Consider the following 17744-nt stretch of genomic DNA (forward strand, 5'->3'; position numbering starts at 1 on the left):
TGCTCAACTGCTTGGGAAAGCTATCATTGCCGCTTTTTTTTCTTGCACATCATGTAGATTAACCAATGGGCCTTGCTTTTGCTGTGTGACCCCTAAGCCTCACTTATTCCCTTATGTTAATACTGGTAAGTACCAACTTCAATTCAAAAACAAATGTTCCTGCTGTTATCTTTGAATTTTTTTTGTTCATATCCATGGTTTTCAACCTGGTAGAAAAAGCAAGGAAATGACCAATGAAGTGGCCTGAGGTTGAATCCACACCACTTTTCTGGGAGCCAGCTGGCATAATCTCAGTCAACCACAGATATGAAAAAAAGTAACATCAGCAACATTTGTTGTTAAAACAGCTGTAACAAGAAACTATTCAAAAGGTTTTCATGAAACATTGAAACTTTATTTTAGATACCACAGGATGACCCGCTATGACAAGACTCAAGTTATGATCAAAACATGAAAAAACAAATCTCATATCAGCTGTTATGCACAAGAATGAGACTCTTAGACATTTGATTCAAAGTCTCAAACATGGTCAATGTACTACCATGCTCTCTAACCCCTGGGCCTTATAACCCAAGTCCATCCCTCAAAGCTAATAAAGTGCACAGGTAAATTATGAAGTGTGTATTCCTTTTACCAATCTACCAATCACGATTTCTTGCATCTTATACAGTAGATTTCAAAAAGCTTGAAATCTATCGAATTCAAAAACCTCACAGGTGGTCCGTGCGACGCGCAGCACCGGCCAGAACTGAAGTGGCCGGGCTGGCCAATAAGGTCCAGTCGGGTCCAGTATCCATTCTCGGACTACAGATGATCTGCAGAAGATCATCCATCTTCTTGGTTTAATTTTTTTTTAAATTTTTCTGACCGATCTTTTTGTGGTTGGGGTTGGGGTGAACCCTATTGTCACCCTTTCTCCCTTCCCCCCTCGTCCATGGAGGTTTTTCTTTAATCCATCCGGATCCTTCATCCTGGGTTCTCAACTCTCTCCGGCCTTCTCTATACCCTCAAAGATGGGTTTTCTTGTTTATTCAGAAGCAATCAAGCTGCTGGCGACACAGTTGGCTTTGGAGAATGTCCCCCTTGCGGATATCAACATATGCTTACAAACGTCCATCTCTCCCGTTTCAATCTACCGATGGAAACGTCTTTTCACTCGCACCAACCGTGTGATTGCGGATCCCGCCACATACGACCCTCACGGACGACCCCATAGTTTGTCCAACACCAATCTTGCGCTACTTTATGACCTCGTGGCGGATTGCCCCTCAATCTACTTGGATGAGTTGCAAAAGGAGCTATGTGAAATGACAGGCTTAGATGTCTCTCGTGCAACCATCACTTGCGAAATCCACAACCGTTTAGGTCTCTCACTCTTAGTCACTCAAGGCGTTCATCCTAACCAGTCACTTGAGCAACGGACCGATTTTATGATGCGGGTTGCTGGGATCCCTCCTGAGTGTTTGGTCTTCATTGGTACGTCTTTGATTCTTTTTTTGGGCTATGTTGGCCTCTGATTTCTAGATGGGGTCTGTTTACTAACACCTACTTTGACATCCAGATGAAAGTGGTGTTGTTGGCCGGGACACGCCACGAAAACGTAGCTATGCTAAGCGCGGAACTCAAATCACTCGCCAGAAGCGTCAGACCGAGCGATCTCACTGGACCTTGCTCCCAGCGGTGAGTGAGCAGGGTATGATAGCCGGGACAGTGATCGAAGGCCCAGTGCGCCGAATCAATGTGGAAATCTTCCTCAAACATGATTTGGTAAGAATGATCTGCCTGCTTACAATCATTCAAAAGGCTTATATTCCTTTGTTGTTCTTTTCTAGCTTCCAGTAATGAACCCCTACCCCAAGCGCAACTTGGTGTTAATCCTGGACAACGCCCGTGTTCATCATGGAGGCAGGATTCTGGAGCTCTGTCGACGTGCTGGAATCCTAGTTATCTGCTTGTCAGCATATTCCCCCGACATGAACCCGATTGAAAACGGTTTTCATTGTATGAAGGCGCGCTTGAAACGTGAATGTTGTTGGATTTTTGAAGACAATAAGGCCGAATACCTCCTTTGACTAGCTGCTCGTGTCATGACTCAAAGATTACTCCAACCCCTTATCGCGCATAGTGGGTATACCACTCGTGAATTTTGGAACCGATATAACGCGTGGTTCAATGAGGAAGAGTAGGCACAATGTTGGGTTTGATTTGGGAGATATATGATTCCTCTTGAATTTATGTTTAGTTCCATTTCCCCAAAAATATTTGTGTCCCTAGTTCTTGACCTAAAAATTGTGTTGGTCCAAGCAAATGTTTCTTTCAACAAATCACCCCAATTTGTTGTCCTCAGACCACCCGAGCTCAGCTCAAATTAAATGTAGCTTTATTTCTTCCTACATGGTGTTGTTCGATTTCGTTGATTTCGCAATCCAAAGTGTTGCAAGTTGCCAGATCAACCCGCGAAACTGAGATGAGCCAGGCGTGCTCAGCAATCACGCCCGGAAGTGTTTCAATGCAAAACACTTCGAATTGCCCCATTTTGCCGTGTATGCCTTAGTTGGTAGAGAGTTTCACCACCAGGTCTCGCTCTTTGGAGTCGTCATTATTCCCAAACAAAAAAACTTAGCATTTTTATGAAATCTTTGTCTTCGTCAACCATTGAGTAAAATTAATATCATTATTTTGCATTCTTCAAAATCTCAAACACAAACACTCTCATGTGTATTGTATCAAGTCAGATCTCACTCCGGTTTTCGATTGGCACAATGTCATTCTCGCGCAGCTGAGAAGGTAAAAAACAGGCACGGATTTGGATTACTGTCACCAAATTCTGAAGAGGACAAACAGCTGTTTCAAACCACACATACAAATGAGAATCACTAATTTTGGAGGGGACAATACAATTTTGATGAAACAAACAAAGATATAGAAAAAGCCAAATATTACAAATACTGGTTTAGACACGTATTGATCTTGTTTGAGTGGGAAGAGAAGATAAGAGAACAATAGTGATTTTATAAATCAAAAACAGAAAACTGATACAAAAATACCCGATATTTGCAAAGCCTCGTATTGATAAATTTTTGAGAGGGAAACAGGAGGAAAACATCATTTTCTTTTGCCAAGGACCACTTTCACCTCACACTCATTCTCAGTGTCAGTGTCACTAATGATGATCGGTTTGGCTTGGAGCTTAGCCTCTTCTTCCTTGACGAGATGAGCGTAGAAGCGTCGAGCGCTTTCGAGTAACAGGAGACCCGTGCCAAATCGGATCCCCCAACGTTCCATGTCGCGTGCGTTGAAGGCATCCGGGAAAAGAAATCGATAGAAGTTCTCGATGCCGTTCTCTTCGAAGGTTTCAGTGACTTGGTCTACCTCGATCAAGGGCACTCCAGCGAAATCAATGAAATCATTGATGGTAGAGAACAAAGCAAGACGTTGAGCTTCTTTGATGTCCACCTCGAGATGCATGCCTTGCATCTCAGCGTATCCCCAGGGTTTTGGCGCGGTTTTGGGGGGGGGGTTCTCGCGGTGCGGGCTCGCTTCACCGTGAATAAAGGCCCAGTCGACGTGAGAGGTTGCTTGGTACTTTGCCATTTGAAACCTGGGGCCTTGGGGGGGTTATCGAGAGTGACTCCTTTGGTGGCAACGGCCTGGACTCAAAGGAAAACCAAATCACAGTTAACAAAAGAAATATTAGCAAGACAGATGAGAAGAAACCAATTGACATGTACCAACAATTTGGCCCAAACAATCATGTGTTTGAAACTTAAGTTCATGATCAACGTGTTGTCATCCGGATTGATCACACGGTAACCTTTGGCCGCCAAGTTCCCTTTTTTCTCGTGGTGACGAACGAGATCGTTGAGCACAAGTTTGCGCTTCGGCACAGGGTCCAAGTGCGCTAGCTCCTCCATCGGAGTTGGGCGCCCTTCTTTGACAGCGTTGGTGGCAGTCAGTACAGCATGGGCCAAGGATCGTTCCTGAAAGACAAAAGACATGACAAAAGAAGTCAGAAATATGCCACACCCAAAAACAACAACCCAAAGTCACTTACATCTGCAACCTGTTGTGCAGCTTTACCAGGATGTTCCATCGATAAGATGATTCCTGCATCTTGAGTTGGAGCAATGCTAACCGCTTGGAAAAACTCTTTGAGTTCCTTATCGCTAGTGACAACACAACCTTTACCCTTCCCATAAATCGAGTGATTGAAGACGTATACCCCCACCGAGAGTTGTTTGTTGGCATCGGCGGTTTTGAACAAAGCACTCATGCCGCCAGAAGAATCATTGCGAATCTTGTCGGCGATAGCAAACAAGTGGGACTTCAACTGCGCAAGGGAGGAGTTGGTGATGTCGATCTGTTGTTTGGTGACCGGAAACTTGTGCTGGACCCATTTGCGCTTGTGGTTAGGCTTGACCGGTCCGGTGCTTGCTTCAGGCGTGTACAAGCCAAAAGTGATGGTCATATCACTAAATTGGGGTGGTGTGACTTTGGCAAATCAAACAAACAATCAGGTCAGACCAGCAAAGTCAATATCATATTGGAAGACCGTGACTTACGTTGTTTTTCTTCAACAGTTGATGAAGGCACTATCCAGAAAGATAGATCAGCTGAACAGTCAAATTCAACGAAGGTGACTCAATAGCCTTACCTGCGTCATCTGCGGGTCCATCATGGTCATGGCCAAAATCAAACACCACCAAAGACTCTCGAGAGGCTATGCCCAAAGTCAATCCATCGGTAAGATCCATTGAATTGTCAAGGTCTACCGGGTCAAGCACACCGGCTCGTTGACGGTTTGCGCGAGTGACTCTATTGGTGGCGTTCGTATTGGCGGAAGGAGCATCAACCCTGCATGAGAAGTAGATTGTTACGTGAGTTCCTTCAAGTCTATCAAATGTCAACAAAAGGACACTGACACAGGATTGGGACGAGAGGCAGGTTGAGACCCATCTGGGTGGCTAGACTTGGCATTACGAGGAGTTTGCGACATTTTGGAAAAGTGATTTGGGATCAAAAAGATGAAAAAACAATTCTTAGGCAATGAAATGCGGAGTAATGTGATACGGCTGACGGTGGCTGAAGAAGGAATCAAAGTGGCTGCTCGAGGAAATCGTGGATCGAGGAGATGTTGGCCAGAGTCAAATAGGGCTGAGTCTCCCCAAAGGGCCATCGACGGTCCCCTCATCTGGAATGGCGACAGTCGAGTGGGTATCGATGTTCTCAAAAGTTGTTGAGGATGTTCAGGTTAGTCATGTTCACATTTCAAGATTGGTCGTCCGACAATGGATACAGGATAGCCCGGCCACTTCAGTTCTGGCCGGTGCTGCGCGTTGCACGGACCACCTGTGAGGTTTTCGAATTCGATAGATTTCAAGCTTTTTGAAATCTACTGTACCATTTGACAAAAAATCAATTATATATATGACTTTTTCACACTAATTTGCAAAAGATTAATCACGCAGGAAAAAAGAGACGGTTTTCCCATGAGAAGACTGATAACATTTAATAAAGTTTCTGAACCAAAAAAAACACAGACATCATGCCAAAACATCATAAACTGGGTTGTATACAATGGTGGTTTTCCCACAAGAACATTTAGGGGATACAAAGTTAAAACTGGGAGTTTTTTTCCAGTTTCCCAGTTTCCCAAATACCACCAAGAAGGCAAACTGAGAAACCGGGAGAACATGGGAAAGTTCCAAACACAGCCAAAAACAAAAACTTGGAAACTGGGAAAAAAAATCCCAGTTTTAACTTTGTATCCCACAATTATCTCTTGTTTCCTATGTAAGAAGAAAAAAACTCTACTTAAACACAAACAGACACAAAACAAAACAAAACAAAACACAAAGAACCACTCAGTTTGAAGATAAATGAGTTATATGTAAAAAAATTCATCAATCTATCTTTTCTCCTTAACAAAGAACAAAAAACAAAAAAACTAAAGATCTAGGACAAATAAAATTAGGAACAATGATCAAAATAATGATAAAAAAATGATGACGATGATAAAAAAAAGTTGAAGATGTTAAAAAGGTGTCAATGTCATTGTATTATGAATGATCAAAAAATGTACCAAAAAAATTAAGATGATGATAATTCTTTATAAGAGTCTTTTTTGAAAGCAAAAATTCACATTCAAGATAATAACAAGAATGTATATTGTGATGATAAGTCAAAAAAGAAATCCACTCAAGAGAACCCATCTCTCATGATGATCAATTAATTCCCAACGTTTTCCAATAATCTAAAAGTATCAATCCTATCCCATCCTTTCTTTTTCCCACTAGATCCTCCTGTACTACTCCCAATGGGATTCGAATTCGGATTGCCATTCCCATTACTCAATTTCATCGATCGATGATGTGATGGTTTTTTATGATGAGTTTCTTCTTCATTTTCACTTTCACTACCTGATCCTTTTGGATGATGTGGTTGTTGTTGTTGTTGTTGTGGATGAGTATTATTCATCACCACATCTTCAGGAAAAAGTTCAGCAGCTAATGATTTCACTTCTCTTGATCCGGTTGATTTTTTTCGTTTGATCGGATTTTCTTCTAATCCAATCGAAAATAAGCTTCCATTCAATCTAGTCGAATTCTCAGGTTGAATTGAATTATTATTAGGTTTTTTTAAACTACTTGAACTGCTTTCGAAACTCATTAAAGTATTGCTAGCTTTGTTTTCATTGAATTCTGACCAGCTTGGGGTTAGACTCGAAAGGTTTTCTAAATGAAGATTCGAATGGTTTCTTCCATTTAATAAGCTTCGGTTCGTCAGTAATGATGATGGATTTGAAGTTGTATATGTATGATTTCGATTCAAACTTCCTCTTCCTGAAGGTTTGTTCACTGATCTTGGTGAAAATGTAGTCGTTTTAGAACTTAATCGGGAACTTGATTGGGTTGGATGTGATCCGTTGAGACCGTTACTACGTAGATGAGATTGAGATCCATTGATCCATGCTTGACCATTAACAGATGTACTCGAACCTTGTAAGTCTGTAGAAAGATGGTATCGTGACTCTTCCTCTTCCTCTTCATCTGATGAACATGGTTCTGAAAAACTATGAGTAGCTATCAGTCGTTCTAATGCACCAGGATGACATCGAACAAACGAATGAGGAGAGATTTCAGAAAGCGCAGCAAAGTCTTTTGCAGTCAGATGAGGTGCTAATCCTTGAGTTTTTAAATCCCTCAGTCTAAGAGTGGAACTGGATTGGTAGGCTGTCTTAGGTATGTTTGATTGGAGGTTTTGACTTGAACTAGGTTCGAGTTCAGGATTTGACTGGAAAGGATGTGAAGGGGGCGAAGCTTGAGGTGAGTCAACCATTACAGAGTTTGGATCATTCTTTTCGAGGTGTAATCCATTTTGTGAAGTGGAATGGGTAGCTTTTGAAGTGGACGGATCTGTGATTGAACTATTGACTACTGATCGATCTGATCGAATCAATGAAAGTAAATCTCCTAGGATCGTCTTGAGATGAACTTCTAAAGCAATAAGAGCCAATGATGCCGCAGACTGATCTACCCCGTTGACTAATCCGGAATCGTATGCGATCAATGACATTCGGTCTTTCAGCGTATCCGAGTCGGGAAGTTGTTTAGATTCAGAACATAGTGGAGCTTGTTGACATCGCATATAGTCTTGATACAATGCTTGAAGACAAAAATAGAATGGTCTGAAGATTAGATTATCATCCACTTATAAAAAGTAAAGAAATAGTGATGAGAAGACCGATGAAGCTTACTTGAAGATGATATTTTCATCTTAGAAGCCAATAAAGTATTCGTAACTTTTTCAAGTTTTTCACGACTCAAATAATCAAATTGAGGATTCTTTGAATGATAAGGATTTCCAAGTTTTTGATACAACTCTTTTTCTTTTTCTTTTTCTTTTGGGATTTGTTTGATTCGATTCCTTTCACGTTGACCGATTGATAAGATAGTTTCTTTAAGTTTACGTTTCTTGGGATCTGATTCTTCTAGTTTTGATTTGGATTGATGGATTTGATTGATTGGAATTTGAACTCGTTTTCTCTTGTACCATCCTTGACCTGTTGTATATAGATTAGGTCTTCCAGGTGGATTGATGGGTGGTGATTCAGGTCTGGTTGTATTGTATAAGATTGAAAGTACTAGACTGTTATGAAGACCAACTTATGACAAATGACATGGAAAAAGAAAAAGAAAGTTAGTTCTTCTAATCTATGAAAAGTATTCTTGTTATGAGTTAATGAGACTTACCAAGTTGATCAGTATTTAAGATCCTACTCACCTCTTCTTCAAATTCGCGTCTATCGATTTTAGCTTTAATGAAATTAGTAAAAGAAGACCAATAATGAAGACCATCTTGAGGATTGATAAGTTGAATTAAAGATTGTTTGATTGATAAAGTATCAGATCTAGAGTGATTTGAATAAAGTTCAGTTGAGATGGTTCCGATGAATGAGTTTGATTTTGTAATTTGATCCATTTGGTTTTTTTGGATTTGATTTTGATTTTGAATTTCTTTCTTGACTTCTTTCTGTAATTAGATCTGATCAACTTCTGAGACTTAATCCATACTGCTCTTCTCTTAAACTACTTACCATTCATCTTAACCTACCTAAGTTCAACTTAACAATCTTCTCATTCAAACAATTCCAATTCCATCTCATCAACTTCTCACCCGACTGATGTTAACTATGTGACAATCATTCATCCCCTTCCATTCTCGTGGTAGGCACGTATTGTGAATCTAGGGCGCGCTCAGAGCGCCTTTCCAAAATGAACAGAAGCACACCTGTAGCGGGGCATGAGGGCACGCCTTCCAAGTAAGAAAAATCCAAAAGACAGCCAAAAAACAGATCAAAAAGATTGATAGTAGACTAGTACCAAGATGATTGTGTTTTCATCTTTGTAAAGATATTATGTGGATGTCAAAAACAGAGGAGATATGATGGAAGCTAAAAAGAAACCAATGGATTATAGAAAACAAAGTACTCTGAAAAAGTGGACAGATTTCTTTGACTGTATGGTAGCTTGTGTCAAGACAGTGGTAACTCCAAATCAGTAGCTCCACACCTTTGAAACTATGAGTCTGTAAAAACCAGTGAAAAATCCACATTACTATGGTGAGAATATGAAAATAATGTCTTCAATTGGGCTGAGAAATTGCTTTCAGAATGAGAGTTGGAGGAAGTCTTTTGGAATTGTTTTCAATTTGTCAAGAAATCTATATTTGTGGCTGGCTGTAGATTTTGGGCCAAAACTTATGTTTACCACAGTCTTGACATGACCCACTATAGAAGTAGAGAGCTTGGTAACTTGAAAGTTGTAAACCTTTGATCATGCAAAGCAGATATTGTCATTGACTGAAATTTGTAATCATTTTTAACATTAACACTGTTTTCTTTGCAACTAACTGATGAACAAGTGATTGCCAAAGAGAGATGATCATGACCTTCTTGTTCAACTTTTTCCTGTATCATCATGGTTGGAGGTGTTGTTGGGGCTTGTATATCAGATAGGTTATTTGTTGTTTCTGATCCAAGATTTATTTTGACCTATGCTTGATCTTCAATTTTCTTATTCAAGGTTGTAACTTGAACTTTCCAGAGGCCACTTAAGAGAAAAGACCTTCAAGACCAGTAGTGCGCGGTCAATTTTGACGGCAAGTCTCCTCAAAAGATACACTAGGGCTCTAGGACACACCCACACCTCAATTCAAGCTATCAAGTGCGCCTGTGCACGCCCAAAAGGCGCACTTTCTGCGCCGCACACCTCACAACACTTTTTTCCATGCTTCTGGCCTTTGAGGATGATCAGCCACTGCTGAATTGTGTGAAAATGGGATCACAGCCATTCATTTTTAATTGGAGACTGTTTCAGAGTAATCCAGAAATCAATTCAAGAAGCAAATCAAATTGGTGGTGCATCTGGCTATGGATTGACTAGAGTCTTCATATGCATGACATGTAAGGTTCATCAGATCAAAATTCAATTTGATAATAAGAAATGCAGTCAAATGGAGTGCTTACCACTTTAGACTTTTTGACATGCCATCAAATCAAACTTCCAGATGTGTGATGACATAAAGATTGAACATACAGAACTACTTTGTAGCGGGCTTGAAGTCAGGTTGTGGGTGTTTTTTGTTTTGTTTTTCCAGGCATATTTTTTCCAAAAAGTTTGTTGTGAGCCAAGATGTTGTTTTTCATCAATATTTTTTCTGATTTACAAGTTGCTGGAGCCATCTACCACAACAGTTTTGCAATGGAAAGGTGAGCAAGAGATGTCTTTGGGGTTCCCAGTTAGTATACAAGTCCTACTTTTGATGTCAACAACTCCAATATTGGTGACATGAAGTAGGATTCCTTAGATTTGGTGTGATTTTTGAAAAGGTGTGCCAACACCCAATTTTCCAGAATCTCTGAGGCCTAGGTGCTCCCAAGGCGTGTTTTTTGTGCTGTGCTTGCAACCTGAGCTTCAAGGCCATCCTACTGGAACATTCAAGCTTGCCAAGTCTTCAAGTTCACAATGTGTGATTTGCTTATACATCACTCTGCTCAACTGTAGCTATCCCAGTTAGTCTCTTGGTGAGAGAAGTTGATTGGAATTTTTTTGATTGGTGGTTGTTGTTGTTAGGAACAAGGGAAAGTTCTAACAAATTATAATTTTTTATTTCCAATAGGGATCTAGTTTGGAAAATCTGTTGGAGAAGCTGCTTGGCCTTCATTTTGGAAGCAAGGAGAGGGTGCCTTATATAGGTGTCCATCTCCACAATGTATAGATAAGATAAGATTAGTGTGAGTCTAAGTGCTCTGCAATTAAGTCTTATTCCCAGCTGATAACCCCTGGTTCAGCCTCAGCTGTGCCTGTGTCTATCAGATGAAGGCCAAGTGGTACTAGTAGCTTGTGGTTTGTAGGCTTTCTTAACCCAGGCCCCCATCTCTGGGTATTCCTACATCCTAAACCAACTTGGGACTTGCTTTCTATATATGAACCCACAGGATCCTTCTATAGAACATTGAGACCCAGATTTCAATGTTTTGTTCCACAATCATGTGGTGGGTGGGTGCAAAAGACCCGAGTTTGTGGTTGCCATGCTCATGTTAGGTTTGAGTCTATTCCACCCAGTGGCTGTGTGATTATGAGCAAAAAATTCTTGTTCAACATCAATAGATTTGCTAAATCACATCTCAAAGTGCTCAACTTACAACACATACCTAATCTCAAAGCCACTGTCAGCCTTAGACAAATTCCATATCATGCCAAAAGTCAAATCCTCCTTTTCAAAGTCAACCTTAGCCAATTGGAACCAAACTACCATTGGATTTGGAAAGCATTGGACAGGATTCTTGATGTCTGCTGAAGTGAACACATCAACAAACCACTCCAGGCTCAATTGTCAGCAGTTTAAGACTGTATTGGATGGATGTGAAATACAAAAGATGCTATATTTGATGTTGTTGAGCATTTATCTTCACCTTTCTTACTTTTGGGGGATTTTAACACCTCACAGGGGCGCCTCATCGTCCCCGCTATAGGTGTGCCTTAATCCGCGCCCGGGCCTGCCCCAAATTCAAAACCTTCGCCCATCACTTGAGTCCACAAGCTTCTGTGACAGGCTTCGACAGAGGCTTCCAAAAGCTACATTGCTTCAAATTGATCTGAAGCCAATGGCTGTCTACAAATGATGTAGATGTTTCTAGAAAAACCATGTACATGTAATCAAGCAGGATGTTTTGGTTGAACCATGAATCATGATTCTGTCAGAGTCAGTGGTGAAGTGGCTAAGGGTGATGAAATGAACAAAGGTCAGAATGGTGAGTTTTGGAATTTCCATGACGATTGACTTGGCTTGAACTTACCAATCATGTCTCCCTCCTATGTGGAGGAGGGACTTTGTTTGATTTTTAGGTCCTGTTGTCTTGATTCTAACATGGTGCTTCAATCATTTTTCTTGTTCTCATATTGCTCTCAAGCATGTGATCATGAGAACTGAGCCAGGGATTTATGTCCTCTGCCTAGCTTTGAGATTTTGTATGGCTTATTAGAATTGTCTTAAATCGTTGAAGGCGTGCGACTTGGAGCATGAGTCTACAGTACTCGCGGCAACTTGAAGTATACATCGACACAGACAGAACAGATCACAATCAAGTCCAGTCTGAATTTCAGGTACTTCTAGCTACATACTCCTGGCTTGCAGGAAAACATCACTGTCACAAGTAGGAGCAGTTGAGCCAAGCGAGAATCTGCTTATGACGACTTGGCAGGTGTAGATCTTGTGCTACTTGAGGTGGTCTCGATTTGAGCGGAAGCGCGCGCCATAACCTCAGTTGACCGCTCTACAGTCCTCACGGCTTGTTTGCCTGTTGATCCTGAGTTAGATCCTTTTGCGGTGGGCGGTTTGATCGAACTTGAGGTATTAGATGTACAGTCTACAAAGCGAGTGAGTGATTCGTTCTTTGCTCTTTATGGTAATCCTTTGACGGTGGGCCGTTCACAACATGGCGACTATATTCGTTCGCTTTCTTACCCATATCTGGCTGAAACATCTCTGTTTGTTTTCCAAATATTGAGGACGACTTCATGTGTCTCGTTCCAGACTGCCAAGCCCGGATAACCAAACCACTGTGCCAGTAATGCGCCTACCATGGACCAACAATGTGTGCGGTCAGCTTTGGATGGAGAACAAAAGGTAACGAAACAATTTAGCATCAAAAGGCCTTTTGTTTGCAAACTCGAGAGTACTCCTCCCGAGGCTGGTGGTAGGCCTCCAAAACTCAAACCGATCGAGATGAGTTTCACTGAGCGTGGGGGTCGCGGATTTCGCACCATTCGATTATGCCTATTATGCCACATGAAACTCGAGTATCACCAACGTCACGTTGCTTTCCAAGGTGCAACAAGTCACCATTGTTTATGGAGAAAGAAAGAGAGCATATTTTCGTCGAAGTGTCAGGCCGAGTTTGTCAAAAAGGTGGAGGTATGCTTTGTAGTCACAAGTCGTCACCGAAGTCGAGATTTGGAGGAATATCCAGGTAGGGAACAATCACCACAAATTTTTCAATCTTCTTAACCTCAGCCCATCTTCCTCAATCTTCGCATACATATCTTGGATGTTAACCTGCCTCCATCCCTTGACGTTGCGTTGAATTTCATTTTTGGTCAAGTTTACCCCTGATCCAACTTTCACCAGCGACTCTTATCCAATACTCATCAACTTGATATCTGTCGAGCCGCATCTCGAAAAATCTAGACCCCTCAAGTGAGCAATCATCACACTCAGCTTCGAAAGTTCTTGCCCAGAAACGAGGCATACGGCGCTTGTGGTTGTTTGACGATACCCACGACATCAGTACCCTCTTGGCTCAAAGTCACATCATCCGATTCACTCTTTATCGTTAAATCATACGGACATTACTATAGTGACTACGCAGCCAGGAGAACCCGACATATTGCACAGATATGACACCATATTCGGTTCGCTCGCGGTTTACCCTCGCCTTACTGATTCTTACCGGCTTGGTTTATTGGTGGCGAAGAAGCACATTCACACATACATTTCAACATGCTATTAAACTCACAGCTCCTCCTCAGTCTCCTCGCCCCCGCCCGTCTTTACCCCTCCGTGAATCTGCGTTTGCACGCAGGGAGGCCATTCGTCTCTTTCCTCATAGAAATGGCGAGCCCGAATGGCGTCTGAGGAATCAACATACCCTCACTCGCCTGATTCAATGTCAGCGTGCCCCTGGACTCGCTCCTTGTACGGCCAAAGATAAACATATCGGTGAGTTTTTCAGGTCAACCAAAGTAGAACGCCGAAATCATATGCCGCTGAGCCTTAATCCTCTTTCAAAATATCAATTCCTAACATCAAATTTGAGCTGACATACCTCATTTTCCTTCTATATCTCAACAGTCCTCTTGGGCACCGTCCACTTCCAGCGTGTTGTAGATGGCTTGTTTAAGCAACGAGCGGCGTTCCCAGCGGGTGAAGCAATATGTTGGTTTATTTTTGATCTGATTGCTTCAAAGCGGCCTTTTGCCAAAACCTTCTAGCTCACATTCGTGATTTCTGAACATCAGGGGCAGATGCATTGCTATGGGCGTTGGATCAGCTCAAATACCCATACCTTGTCGTTGACGGCTTCAGTCACAATGACACTAATTATCGTCTGGGTCAAGTTTACAATTTAATTGGTGATGATGTCAGCATGGTTTTGGGTGACTATTTATCAGGTATGAGCCCAGTTTTCTCTCAATTTCAAAACAATCATATCCTTTTCAATGCGTCGCTCGAGGTAATTGCCAGAAGCTCACTCAGCGCATACGAGTCACACGACGCTGATTCTTTTGATCATCGGTTTCATTGGACCACTTTTGTGACTTGTTCTTTGATCAGTGCCCCAATGTTTGAAAAACCCGCTTTGCCTCCAGACATCCTCGTTCCCGAATGGTATCCCGACACATAAGCTGTTTGTTTTTGACGGTGGGTAATTTCCTCTGCTTGTAAACTTCAGTCCCCCGAGGCATGAGAATCTGCTTATCTAAAGCCCGCTTCCCCTTTGTTGCTGTTGATTTGCTAGGGTTCGGACAGTATGTGCAGCTTTTTTCAACAGCGCGGATTCTTTTATTTGAGAGTAATTGTTCTTCGAAAGCTGACCCCTTGCTCTTTCTGATTGCCTGTTCGTCTCCCGTTGCGTACGTCCCACTTAGAGACGTGGGCCATCCACTAGGTCGACAATGGCATCTCACATTCTACCCTTGTATGCCTCACTTTTCACTTTAATTGTCTTAATGTCATATTCCCCGAGAACTTATTCAATTATCCCTTCACAATGTGTTCCACAGTACAAGAAAAAGGATTCACTTACCTAGGCCTCACCTTGGAGCACTATTGCCATCACTTCGGTGTAGTTCCTGCTTCGAAACGTGTCAACAAAATCTACGTTCTGGGGAAAGACCGAGCCTACCTCCACAAGCCGGCTCCAGTCCTTTGGAATCCCACAATCTTTGAAGAAATCGCCAATGAAACTGGTATCTCTTTCACCATTGGAACAGTCCAGAAATCCATTTCAAAAGTACATGGAGATGAGCGAGACGAGCTATGGCCTGGTCTAGATGATATCGGTAGCCTGTCGCGAGATGATTTTATTTACCAAATTCAACATCATCGAGCTGTAATGGGTCTCGGATGGTCACCACAGATTTCCAGCCCGCTAGAGGCTCTCTGTCTCGGAACGCCGTTCATCAACCGTGAGCCAATTGCTTCGAGATCTTCTATCATTCCACCACCCCTTCAATACTGGCTCAATCTCCACTAGAAATTCTGCGAAATGACCTTTAGTCCAGTCGATGTTTCTACCTCGCAAGCTAACTTTGTTTGTCCCACTTTTCTTGATGAAATTTTTGGACTACAGCTGTGTGGGTAGGTCGCCGAAGCGAACCCGATCGTTCAAAATGGCACACCCAACATCCTTATCTTGTAAGTGTAGCATTCTGAGATGAATCTCTTTGCACATTGAACCAAATTTTTGGAGCTGCATTTAATTTTCAATCATAAATTCAAGACTTATGGGGCTTTCGTCTTTTGAAAACAGGCGCATTTTGATCCACCTTACGTCTATAATGTACAAGATCATCGAAAGGAGGACCTCTTGGAAGCGGTAGACTCTATCATGAAGAATCCGCTCAAGGAAGCATTCATTCCAGATGACATGAAGAAAGAAGCCTATCTTGCACGGTTAGTAAAATTCTCATTGATTATTCTTGATGAAACATACTATAGTCAAAAATATTTCTGAACCCTTTCATTACATCCCTTCTATAGAATTGACGGTTTGGTAACCAAAAACTGGCTAGAGCTTTCTCGATCCAAACCATCTCCTTCAAACACCACTGCCAACACCCCATAGCGACCCGCAGTTTAGCAGGTTCGGGAATCCGCCCGGATTGACTGCGCCCCACTGATCAGAACCCTTTAGATAGAGTTTGTGTTGTACATCGTAGAGCTGATCTGGAACACACTAATGCCCACAAACAAATACCACATCCCGCTCTTCACAGGGAATTTCACCTACATCTTCATCTTGGGATCAACCTTCCGCAAATCTGGCTGATCCGTTGCGGGTATTGTATTGTCGCCAGGCTGAGATTTGTAGCGGATCTACGCGTGTTCAAGGCGGTATCGCTGCACATGAGATACCTTTTCGTGTCTTAGTTCCTCTCACCATCGGGATCATGGCTTCTTTGTTTCATAAGTTAAAAATAGCAATTACAATCGCACATCGATATTTCAATCCTTTGGGGCTTGTTGAGACTCGCTCTATGCCTCGTGAAGTGGCTCAGTATGACTTTCTTACACGAATCAAAACCAAAAAGTCAAGGAAAATGGGGATACTTATCAGGAACAAAAGAATCTAGGTAAACAACTGCAAGACTTGAAGACTCGTCAACAGTTCTTCACCTCTATGCTAGTTTGGTTATGGAGAAATCCAATCCTGGAACGCTGAAATTTCCTGATTTAATGAGTTTTTGATGATTGAACTGAGAGCCAACATTGACTTCAAGAAATTGTTTTGGATGAAGTCCTCGTGTTCAGTTTACTTGCCATACTGTGAATTATATCAAAATGATATCAACCTCGAAACTCTGACCTCTCTTTAGGGGCGTTATGTTTGAGTCAAATCGATCAATTGAACAATCTATAAGCTCTTCATTCAGACCATCATCACCTTGAACCGCCTTAGGACTGAGAGACATGAATGTTGTCCACATCAAGGAGCGTTGGATGTGATTGATTTGATGTGGATAGAAGAGGATCTCAAGCAGGTGTAATAAATCTTTCATAATCAATCCGTCTTGATTCAACTGAAGCAAGCAAGTAATATGTTATGTTTCTCAGCTGCAGTTTTTTTTTCTTGATTGGCTAATCCTCCAGAGGAGTTTGTGTATGTTTTGTTGCACTTTCTACAGTGTGGTCTGAGGCAGAGAATCAAAGTCAAGTTCAGATTGGATGAGTGAGGCAGACTGCCATAGGCGTCTTTGGATTTGAAAGATTTTGAGCCTACATACTTGATGGTCTTCGAATGCAATTGATCTCATTGCTATATCCACTTGTCATCTCCTTATCGACCATATGACCGACCATGTTTACTTTTGCGATGACTCTTCTGGCTGTTCGTGGTCACACATGCATTCAATATGCTCATGATTCGACTGAAGGACAAACCTTGAACTCCCCAACTTCTCCTAACACATCAGTCGACCACGCGATCTTTTGTTCAACTGATTCCAGTCCACTAACCACTCTGTCCGGAAAGAAACTTGCGACATACTTGCACTTCACACTACATTGAAACAGATCAAATCAGGAGAAGAGCAGGTTGTTTCTTGGCCGTATTATATGACACAAAGGATAACTTACAAGTACAATCCACGGGCTCAAAGTAATTCTCAAACGGCATTTGTACTGGCTGAGAGTGAGCAATTATCAACCTGGTTTTCAGGTCTTTTCAGGTATTTCATGATTACCGAATGGAGTGTATGTATACCACTAATTAGTTACACGCGTGTGACGTCACTCTGTCTGGAATTCTCCAGAGAAAGATTTGAACTCCGAGAGGAACCTGGAACTACTCCGAGATCGACAGCGATGAAGAGTCAAGACGGCAAGCCGGGCTTTTTAGTTTACTTTTCATGCTTGGGTTGAACATGATGTCGGTGTCGGTGCTATCGAACTATGATGAC

At 41.9% G+C, this 17744-nt stretch overlaps 5 protein-coding genes across 5 annotated transcripts; 3 read left to right on the forward strand and 2 right to left on the reverse strand.

Annotated features, from left to right (window-relative positions):
* Window positions 1–2216: 2216 nt before the first annotated feature.
* On the forward strand, window positions 2217–2372 carry MELLADRAFT_95258 (uncharacterized protein; the record flags this gene model as incomplete). The annotated part of the gene is made up of 1 exon (XM_007406768.1): window positions 2217–2372. The coding sequence occupies one exon, from the start codon at window positions 2217–2219 to the stop codon at window positions 2370–2372; it is 156 nt and encodes a 51-aa protein (XP_007406830.1).
* Window positions 2373–4313: 1941 nt separating this feature from the next.
* Window positions 4314–5263, reverse strand: MELLADRAFT_77052 (uncharacterized protein; the record flags this gene model as incomplete). The annotated part of the gene is made up of 4 exons (XM_007406922.1): window positions 4314–4491; window positions 4563–4592; window positions 4655–4854; window positions 4923–5263. Coding segments are annotated over 4 exons (675 nt in total), but the record flags the coding sequence as incomplete, so codon positions are not given.
* Window positions 5264–6228: 965 nt separating this feature from the next.
* MELLADRAFT_95260 (uncharacterized protein) lies at window positions 6229–8481 on the reverse strand (the record flags this gene model as incomplete). The annotated part of the gene is made up of 4 exons (XM_007406921.1): window positions 6229–7293; window positions 7336–7664; window positions 7757–8164; window positions 8253–8481. 4 exons carry the CDS (start codon window positions 8479–8481, stop codon window positions 6229–6231), a joined length of 2031 nt encoding a protein of 676 aa, XP_007406983.1.
* A 6352-nt stretch (window positions 8482–14833) lies between these two features.
* MELLADRAFT_60884 (family 18 glycosyltransferase) lies at window positions 14834–15910 on the forward strand (the record flags this gene model as incomplete). Its single annotated transcript, XM_007406769.1, has 4 exons — window positions 14834–15251; window positions 15428–15480; window positions 15596–15738; window positions 15826–15910. The coding sequence occupies 4 exons, from the start codon at window positions 14834–14836 to the stop codon at window positions 15908–15910; spliced, it is 699 nt and encodes a 232-aa protein (XP_007406831.1).
* Window positions 15911–17400: 1490 nt separating this feature from the next.
* On the forward strand, window positions 17401–17706 carry MELLADRAFT_95262 (uncharacterized protein; the record flags this gene model as incomplete). Its single annotated transcript, XM_007406770.1, has 1 exon — window positions 17401–17706. The coding sequence occupies one exon, from the start codon at window positions 17401–17403 to the stop codon at window positions 17704–17706; it is 306 nt and encodes a 101-aa protein (XP_007406832.1).
* Between the last annotated feature and the right edge of the window lie 38 nt (window positions 17707–17744).

This window comes from Melampsora larici-populina (assembly GCF_000204055.1).
Source record: "Melampsora larici-populina 98AG31 unplaced genomic scaffold MELLAscaffold_7, whole genome shotgun sequence".
In the NCBI taxonomy this organism is placed as follows: Eukaryota; Fungi; Basidiomycota; class Pucciniomycetes; order Pucciniales; family Melampsoraceae; genus Melampsora; species Melampsora laricis-populina.